The sequence below is a fragment of the Parus major genome, unplaced genomic scaffold (genome assembly GCF_001522545.3).
Source record: "Parus major isolate Abel unplaced genomic scaffold, Parus_major1.1 Scaffold220, whole genome shotgun sequence".
In the NCBI taxonomy this organism is placed as follows: Eukaryota; Metazoa; Chordata; class Aves; order Passeriformes; family Paridae; genus Parus; species Parus major.
In genome coordinates this window covers 342,713-352,534 of record NW_015379263.1, presented here as the reverse complement: position 1 = coordinate 352,534, position 9,822 = coordinate 342,713, and the positions used below count along the sequence as shown (strand labels likewise).

The window sequence follows — 9,822 nt, the reverse complement described above, 5'->3', positions numbered from 1 at the left end:
CACCCTCCTCATCCTCCTCATCCTCACACCATGGCACACACCTCACCCTCCTCATCCTCATCCTCCTTACCCTCCTCATCCTCACACCGTGGCACAGCCCCTCACCCTGGGGTTGTGCCATGTCCCTGTCCCTGGCAGCCCCTCAGAGCGTCCCCAAGGGAAAACCACAAACGGGGATTGACTGCAACCCCCAGCTCCCCATCCCGGGTTAAATTCAGGAACAGATTCCAAAGCACAGGGACGATGGGACTCTGGGTTCAGATGGGATGTTGGGAACAAATCCCTCCCTGTGAGGGTGGGGAGGCCCTGGCACAGGTTACCCAGAGAAGCTGTGGCTGCCCCTGGATCCCTGAAAGTGCCCAAGGCCAGGCTGGACAAGGCCTGGAGCAACCTGGGCTAGTGGAAAATGTCCCTGCCCATGACAGGGATGAGCTTTAAGGTCCCTCCAACCCCAAACATTCCACGGTTCCATGAGCGCCAAACCTGTACCCACCTCTGCCCACCCCCTTCTGCCACCCCTCCACTTGTACCCGCTCTCATGCTCTACCCTGTCCCCCCTCATTTTCCCAGCTCACCCAGCATTTCTGAGGAATTTTCGGCATCTCACCGTGCACTTGTGAGGTTTCTCGCCCGTGTGCCGCCGCATGTGCACCACCAGCATGTACTGAGCCTTGAAGGGCCTCTGCTCCCGGGAACACGCTGCCCAGTGGCACACAAACTCCTTCTTCTCCCCGTGGATGTGCTCGTTGTTGATGTGCTGAGAAGGGAGAGGAGCATCACTGGTGGCACTGGGGAGGGGACAAGGGGCGGGGAGATACGGGAATGTAACGGGAAAAAGGGGGATGGAGGGATTGGGAAAGGGACGTGGACAGACAGGGATGGGAGAAAGGGACATGGAGGGACCGGGATGGCAGGTGCAGACAGCAGAGTTTGGGGGAGAACAGCTCAGGTGGGGTTTGGAGGAGGCAGAGAATGCAGGGGATGTTTGAGGGATGCTCTGGGAGGATCAAGAGTGGCCAAAGGCATCAAGGTGATCTGAAGGATGGTCAGGGGGATATAGGAGAGTTGGAGGAAAGAAAGCTGGAGCAAAAGAGGGAGTCTGGAAGCACCAGTGGCTGAGGAGAGCTGGGGGTGCCCATCCCTCCCCTCCCAGCATCACAGTGAGCTCCCAGGGTGGGTGGTTGGGAACTGAGCAGGAATCATGGGCTGATCCAGGGGGATGAGGGCAGTTTTGGGGTGGGAACACCTCGGCAGCCCCTGACTCACGTGCACCAGCTGCTCCTGTGTGTCGAACTCCTTGGCACAGCCGTCCCAGTAGCAGTTGGTCTCATACACAGCCTCACACTCAGGTTTCCCATCCTCCTTCTCCAGCTCTTCCCGAACATCCAGCATGCCCAGCAAGGGGTCCTGGGGGAGCACGGACAGCTGAGCGCTCCCAGGTGTGACCCCCAGGAGCGGTGCTGGAGTGAGGGGGGATCCCAGGGCCTGGGGTGTACCTGGGTGCCCGTGGACGCTGGGCTGGAGATGTCACCCTCAGATCGCTCCTCTGGGAATTTGGCACTCAGGGGACTGCTCAGGCTCCACTCCAGCTTCAGCTGCTGCCGGGGCAGGGGGATTGGGAAACAGTCGGCATGGAGATGGCCACAGGAACACGACTTACATGGATGTACAGCTCACAGGGATCCCTCTCACACTGATCCCACTCACATGGATCCACTCACACAGATCCCACTCGCATGGATCCACTCACGTTGATCCCATCCCCTCACAGGGATCCCTCTCACACTGATCCCACTCACATGGATCCACTCACATGGACCCACTCATCCAATCACACAGATCCCACTCACATGGATCCCCTCACACAGATCCCACTCACATGGACCCACTCATTCAATCACACGGATCCCACTCACACAGAACCCCTCATATGGATCCCTTTCACATGGATCCCCTCACACAGATCCCACTCGCATGGATCCACTCACGTTGATCCCATCCCCTCACATGGATCCCTCTCTCATGGATCCACTTACCCGGATCCTCTCACACAGATCCCCACTTACATGGAACCCCGTTCACATGGATCCACTCACATTGATCCCATTCCCTCATATGGATACACTCATTCAATCACACGGATCCCCCTCACACAGAACCCCTCATATGGATCCCTCTCACATGGATCCACTCACGTTGATCCCATCCCCTCACATGGATCCCACTCACCTGGATCCTCTCACATAGATCGCCTCATATGGATCCCCTCACCCAGATCCCATCCCCTTGCCCAGATCCCATCCCCTCACCCGGATCCCCTCACCCAGATCCCCTCATGGATCCCCTCACCTAGATCCCCTCCCAAATCTCCTCACACAGATCCCCTCACAGATCCCCTCCTGGATCCTCTCCAGGATCCCCTCACATGGATCCCCTCACCCAGATCTCCTCACCCAGATCTCCTCACACAGATCCCCTCCCAGATCCCCTCACAGATCCCCTCCTGGATCCCCTCCCGGTACCTGGCAGTGTTTCAGGGTCCCTCGGGGCGGGTGCTGCAGCAGCCCCGGGCGCGGGGGCAGCTCGTGGGAGCTGCACGGTGGGGGTGGCGTGTACAGGTGGCCTTGGCCCTTCTGCTGCCCAGGTGGGCTCTGGTACCCCAGGGACGGGCTGAGGAGACCAGAGGGACGAGCAGGTGACACCGGCAGGAGACAAGAGTGAGATCTGCCCAGCCGGGGATCCCGATCATCCCTTCCCCACCATCACACCCCGCCCCGGCTCTCCCAGCGCTCCCCGAGGTGGGAACGGGTGCTGGTGCCCACCTGATGGTGCTGATGGAGAGGTGCCCGTAGGAGCCCCCGGCCGAGGCACAGCGGGAGTTGATGAAGGCCACGAGGGAGTTGGGAGAGGTGCGGATCACGGTCTGCAGGTCGATGCTGGAGTCGGACAGCGGGGAGATGGACAGTGCCCGCTTCTTCCCCAGCTTCCCCGCGCCGCGGGGCGTGGAGAACCGGGAGCCTGGGAGGGCAGAGCAGGGGGCACTGCCCTCAGCGTGGCCAGAGCAGGGGACACTGCCCTCAGCGTGGCCCTGGGGGCTGCAGACACCCCACGGACACACAGCCGGCGTTTGGAGGCTGCAGGAGTGCCCTGAGTGCACCAGTTCGGATTTAGAACAGAGAGATGCTTAACTCCTCTAGGGAATCCTGGACCCCCCGTGCCCCACGGGCCCCCAAAACCGGAGACTCACCGTCAGCAGCGAGTTCAGCTCCTGGTGCCAGCCCATAGCCACGGTGCCCGGGCTGATGGCACACGGGGAAATCAAGTCCTGGAGGAGGGAGGACGGGTGAGGTGGGTGTGGGAGAGGGACCCCCGGAGCACCCCTGACCTCGAGGGGTGGATGCGGAGCCTGGAGCCCCCCACCATGACCCACCTGGTGGTCCCGGGGCGGCGGGGGCGGGTCCGTGGGGTGGGTGCAGGCAGCAGTGCTCGCTGTAGCCGGCGGCCGGGGGTCCCGCGGGGTCGAACATGTCGCGGTGGGGCCCGGGGGTGTCTCAGGGGAACATCGGGGTGGCGGCGGGGCCCGGGGGGCTGCGGGGCCCGGAGCGGGGACCTGGGGGCGGTGGGATGAGGTTGGGTTTGGCCGCCAGGGGGAGCCGCAGCACGCGGGACCCGCTCCCGGGACTGGTTTTAAACTGAAACAGGAGAGATTTGGGGATCCTGGGAACAAATTCCTCCCTGTGAGGGTGGGGAGACCCTGGCACAGGGTGCCCAGAGGAGCTGTGGCTGCCCCTGGATCCCTGGAAGTGTCCAAGGTCAGGCTGGAAGCGGCTTGGAGCAACCTGGGATAGTGGAAGAGGTCCCTGCCCATGGTGAAGGGTCGGAACGTGACTTTAAGATTCCTTCCAACCCAAACCATTCCGGGATTCTGGGTTTCTGTGAAATGGAAAAGCGAGGCACAGCCGGAACCATTCTCGGGCCAAGGACCAGAGCTGGCTCCCTACTCCTCCCTTCCCAGGGATTCTCCAGCATCTGCAGGTCCCACCCAGCCCTGCCTTGCCCGTAGGTCCCCACCCTGCCCGCGGGTCCCCACCCTGCCCTGTCCCACCCACGCATCGCGCCCCTGCCACGGGGCTCAGCCCAGCCCACCGTCGATCCCTGCCTGTGGGGTCCTGCCCTGAGCCTGGTCCCACCCCCCAGGGCCACCATTCCGCCCCCAAACCACCCCAACCCCCTGGCCACCCCCCTCTCCATTCCCGCTCATGGTCCTTGTCCTGCCCCCCAGCTCCAGCTCCATCCAGGGCCACCATCCCGGCCCATCCATTCCCACCGCTCCCTGTCCTGCCCCAAGACCCCCGAGGGCTGACATGAAGGACAGGAGCGGGAGAAGCCACCACAGGACGAGGCAGATGTGGGTGGCACTGGGAACGAAGGCTCCTGCCCCCTCAGCATCCCCCTTTGAGACGCGGGGAATCGCCCCAAACAAGGGGTCTGGGGGAGTGGGAGCCCCTCACCCCGCTGGGAAAAGCGCTGGGTTGCGTTTGGAGCCGGGGGGGCGAGGGGGGCAGCAATTCTTCCGCATGAGTTGCCCCTTTGAAAGCTCGTCTAGGGGCTTTGTGAGAGTGTCAGGCAGGAAGAATGGAGGGGGGGCAGCGGGGCAGGCAGAGGGGAGGGGGCTGCCCAGGAAGGTGGTGGAACTGGGTGGGGGGAAAGAGAGATGAGGAGGAAACAGGGGGCAGAGAAGGGGGCTCTCACCTGCCCCCTGGGCCTTGCAGAAGAGTTCGGGGATTACCCCTGGGGCAACCTCCCACCTGCCCTCACCTGCCAGGGCTAAGGAGGTTTGCAAGCCCCCTCCCCTAAAGTCTGTGGGGTTGTGGGGTGACCCCAGCCCTCTGTGGGTGCCGCTGCTCAGGTGTGTGCACACACACAGGGATGCGTGACCCGACCCACCAGAGAGGTGTGTGTGCACCTGGGGGCTTGGGGCTCAGCAAACCCCCACCTCCCCCTCCCCACAAGCATCACCTGAGACCCCCGGTTGCCCTGGTGACCGTCAGTCCTGTCCCCCTGCTCTGCACAGCCCTGGAGCACAGGTTCCCACACACCTGCGGAGCGGCCACCCCGAGCAGGCACCGGCAGCGCTCAGGTACAGCCGGAGGAACACACACAGAGCCCTGCACGCACAGGGAAACACACTCAGCACACGGAGAATCACAGCATGGGCTGGGAGAAACCTTAAAGCTCATCCTGTTCCAGGAGCAGGGACACCTTTCACTAGCCCAGGTTGCTCCAAACTGGCCTGGAACACTTCCAGGCTTCCACACATGCGCCCAGCACGTCCCTGCACATGGGGCACACACAGGTCCCCACCTCAGCACCCCCGCAGTTTTCACACCACCTCCCTGCCCGGGGCTGTGCCCCCTTTTATCTCCCTCCAGCACCCCCTGGGCCAGCTCTGGGGGGGGTCTCTGGCCCCCAGCTCCACCGAGGGGCAGCGGGAGCCTGAGGGTCCCACTGTGCTGAGGCAGCGTGGGGAGGGGCTCGATGGGCAGAGCCAGCCTGGCAAGGTGAGTGCCAGGTGAGTGCCCGGTGGGTGCCCGGTGGGTGCCAGGTGGGTGCCCGGTGGGTGCCCGGTGAGTGCCCGGTGGGTGCCAGGTGGGTGCCCGGTGGGCGCCCGGTGGGTGCCAGGTGGGTGCCAGGTGGATGCCAGGTGACGTTCCCCCAGTCACCCACATCCCACCTCTGAGCACCAGCACACGACAAGGGGCGGCTACACAACATCAAAAACACCCCAAAACCACCGGTCCCAGCCACAGGATGCTCTCCCCCAACCCATGGGGTCCACAGGGGCTCCCCAAACCGCGGTGGCCCCCCGAGCCGAGGAGGCAGGATGGGGCCGGGAACGCTGGGAGCCAATGGGAAGCAATGGGAAGCAACGGGAAGCAATGGGAACCATCCGGCGTCTCGCCCACCGCCGCGCTCGCCTCCCCCGCCGGCCGCACACCGCCGCGGCCCACCCAAGTCGCAGCCTTTGGGCATAAATTTGAGAGCCAGGCGCAGGCGGGATGAGGGGAATCTTCCCTCGCTCTCCTCCTGCCAAGAAACTCAAACTGAAACACATTCCTGCTCCTCTCTGCCAAGAAAACCAGGAGCGCAGCCAGCGGCGGGAGCTCTCGGAGCAGGGCTGGCTCCAGACGCCGAAACGCGGAGCGGGAGGGGGGTCAGGACTGGCCGCCCCCCTCCCCCCCCAGCTCCTCGCCTTTTATTTCCTGCAAACACATCTAAAATCTGTCATCTGGCTCCAGTTTCCTGAGGACACTGGGGAACGGGGCCGGGGGGAGAGGGAAGGAGATGGAGGGGAAGGCAGAAAGGGGATGGAGGGAGTTTATGGGGTGGGACGTCGGGCTGGTGACACCGAGGGGTGCTGGGGGCAGAGAGACCCCAGCGCCCATGGGTGCTGGGGCAGAGATGCTGGGGAGGTGGGAGACAGACGTGGGCACTGACGGCCCTGGGAGACCAGAAGAGGAGGAGGAGAAGGCTGCAACCCCCCCCTTGATCACCCCACGATGGGGCAGCCCCCCAGCGCAGCCCCCCAGCGCAGCCCGGACGGGACAGACCCCACGACAGCGCAGACAGACCCCCACTCCTGCTCCCACGTGCACCGGGAACGCTCCCGCTCCCCCCCAGCCCCCAGCCCTGGGTGCAGCGGGGCGGTTCCCACCCATCCCAGCCCCCGGGGGTCTCGGGGGGGCCCCTGCGCCCCCAGCCCCGGCAGGGTTAACCGGCCCGGAGCCCCACTGTGGAGGAATGCGATGTCAGGGCTGGATTAGCCCCCGCCGTCCGCAGCCCGGCCGCTCGGAGCTGTGTGTGGCACAATCCATCAGCCTCCGGCACAGCCCCCGGCGTGGGGGGCCGGGGGGGCTCGGGGGGGCGGCGTGCGTGGGGCAGCCTCGCTGCTGGCAGCGCCTGGGTGAACACACGTGTTTTCTGCGTGTTCCCATGTGCGCGGGGGGATTCGCGTTTATGGGGGAGTGGGGTTTTTTTTGGGGGGGACGATGTCAGGATGGTGACAACAGTGGGTGCTGGAGAAGAGACACCCCAAAAATCGAGGGGTGGTGGGAGCAGAGACACCCCAAAACTGGTGGGAGATGGAGCTGGAATGGTGGGAAGGAGGGAGGGAGGCAGATGTAGCCCTTGGGAATGTAGGGACACAGGGATGTGGGGCTGTGTCTGCACACGTGTGGGATGTGCACAATGAGGGGAGCTACAACACCTGATGGGGGGCCCGGTCACCCCAAATCCTCACTCAGGATCCTCCAGCGAGGAGAGAGGGAGGGCCAGAGCAGAGAGAACAGGCAGACAGAGGGAAGGCTGCGGTGCTGGGACAGGGGCCATGGTGGGGACACACCCAGCAGACCCCTGTGCACCCTTTTATTGGGAGAGCCAGGCTCTGCACTGGGGTGGGCAAACCCCTGAGCCCACCACAGGCACCCCAACAGCCCCAAACCCACCCAGCCCTAACCCCGACCCTAAACCCGGGCTGTGAGTCTCCTGGCTGGCAGGGATGTGTCAGGAGCCAATGCTGGCCAGGACAGGGGGTCTGCCAGGGTCACTCCGACCCTCCCTCGTGCTGCACAGCCCCAGCACAGACTGCAGATTCCCCACGGAACAAACACCTTTCCTCTGCCCTAGGAGCTCAGCCTGGGGTGGGAACTGCTTTCCCTGACTCCAAATCTTCCTGGACTCTGCAGAAGCACGGTGTGGAACCCCCGACCCCCCCGTTAGGCCGGGCTTTAGGGCCAGCCCCAGCCCCTCCACATGGGGCAGCTAATCTGCCCAGGACTGCGGCTCCACAAAGCGCATCGCTTCAGGTTCAGGGGGTCTGAAAGGGGACGACTCAGGGTCACGATCCCGTGCTGGTGGGGGCTGCCGAGCTCGTTCCAAGGTGGTCCCCGGCCTGGAAAAGCTGAGGCGAGGAATAACCAGCTTAAGGCTGGAGATGGGAAGTTTATGCTGGTGTGGAGGGAAAGGCGCAGACACATCACTGCCAGGACAGACTTGGGACATCCCAGACTCCATCCTCCCTCTCCCAGCCCTGTCACACATCCTCATTCCCCACCCAATCCCAAAATTCTTCTCTGCCATTTGCAGCACTCCCACGGAGAGGATCTGAAATCCCTCCCCAGCCCACCCACCCCTCCAGGTGTCCCCCAGCACCCCAGTGCCACATCTCAGGGGACAAAACCATCTACCCCTCTCTGCCACGTGCACCCACACCCACCCAGGGCCGTGCACTGACACGTCTGTGGACGTGTTAACACACGCTGACACACGTGTGCTTCGGGGAAGGAAAGGCAGGCAGCCGGGTCCCGCGTACCCAGGGCAGGGATAACCCACGGAGGGAGGCTGCAGATTCCCTGGAAAGAAGAGATTCCCAGCCCTCCACCACAGTGGAGCTGCTCAGGAAGCCGTGGCAGGGGTGGGGGGGCTCCATAGGTGGTCCCCAGGCGGGCGGGCGACCCTCGCTGCTGTTGTTTGCTTTGGCCCCCAGCACACGCTACCCCCCAAATCACTCCCCTAAAGCCACTTCCCCGGCCCTCACCTTCACCAGGCTGGAGGTTGGGTGGGGGAAAGGTTTTGGGGTGGAGGTGAGGGGGGCACACACATGGCAGCAGCTGCTGTAAGGAATTTTTATGCTTCCCTCTTCCTCCCCGGCGCTGAAGGGAAGCAACAACATGGAACATGTGGGACCCATAAAAGCCCAGCTCTGAGTCACGGCTGTGGGAGCCCCTGGCAGGCACCGCTCCCTCCCATGGCATCGAGCTTGGGCGGGCTGGGGACATCCTGGACGTCCTGCCATCCCCAGGGATCGAAGGTCAGACACGGCAAGTGGCAAAATCCATCCTTGCACCGCAGTCAGGGACTGACACTGAGCCTGTTCCTACCCCAACAACTCCATCCTGCAGGATTCCTTGGAGGATGGGAGCAGGAGGATGTGCAGGACCCAGGAGGGACTCTGACACCCACTAAAGGATGGGATATACAACAGGAATCCTGTTAATCTGTGCAATTGCCTTTGGCTTGTCATGCTGAGCAGCCTTGGGGATTTAGGGAGTTCCTTGGGGCAGGAGATCCCTCTGAGTGCTGAGGGCTGGAGGTGTGAGTGTCCTCATGCTGTTCCCAAAATCCCCAGCCATGCTTTCCCTGCTGGGATACATTTGTCTCTCCTGAAGTGCCTGCCAGGAGTGGTGGTGGTGGCTTGTTCCTTGACTGGAGACTTGCTCTGTGCCCACACAGCAACTCCATCCCTCAAGGATGTCCTGGGGGCACCATCCAGAGCTCTGCTCCCCGAAATCCTGGCCAGGAGTTGGACAGTGGGGTTCCAACATCCCCCCAGCCTCACTCTGGATGCAGAAAAGCTGAAACCCGACTCTATTTTGTCACTTGTTCCCACTCTGAGGCAGCTCTTTCATTTTATTTTATCAGCTGTTCACCTTGCTGTCCTGCAGCTTCCCAAGGGTTTGGATGTGCTGTGAGGATTGGGGTGAGCTCACTGTGCTCCTGTGGGAACCTTCTGTCTCATGATGGACCAGGCTGGACGAGACCTGGCCCTGAACTGGAGACAACAAAAATCCCACCTGGATTTTTTTGGGATCCCACCCAATAAAAATCCTGCCTGGGAGTGGCATCCAAACACTTCTTGAAACGTGGACATGTGAAAATGTGCACAGCGTGTACAGGAGGGTACCTGTGCACGTGTGAGGACACGTGTGCAGAGGTTGGGAGGCTGGGAAGAGCACTGCTGCCCCAGGATAATGGGCTGGCACC

General features: G+C 62.8%; 1 protein-coding gene across 1 annotated transcript in view; it reads right to left on the bottom strand.

Annotated features, from left to right (window-relative positions):
* Window positions 1-3,765, bottom strand: part of GLI1 (GLI family zinc finger 1) — an 8,855-nt gene extending 5,090 nt beyond the window's left edge. The window contains exons 1-7 of the mRNA XM_015615685.3: window positions 3,431-3,765; window positions 3,248-3,325; window positions 2,823-3,018; window positions 2,523-2,670; window positions 1,497-1,598; window positions 1,267-1,407; window positions 608-757 (exon numbers count right to left, since the gene is read on the bottom strand). Of these exons, the coding sequence (XP_015471171.1) occupies window positions 608-757; window positions 1,267-1,407; window positions 1,497-1,598; window positions 2,523-2,670; window positions 2,823-3,018; window positions 3,248-3,325; window positions 3,431-3,527 (912 nt within the window). The 5' untranslated portion in view covers window positions 3,528-3,765. The remainder of the gene's footprint in view (window positions 1-607; window positions 758-1,266; window positions 1,408-1,496; window positions 1,599-2,522; window positions 2,671-2,822; window positions 3,019-3,247; window positions 3,326-3,430) is intronic.
* Window positions 3,766-9,822: the final 6,057 nt, after the last annotated feature.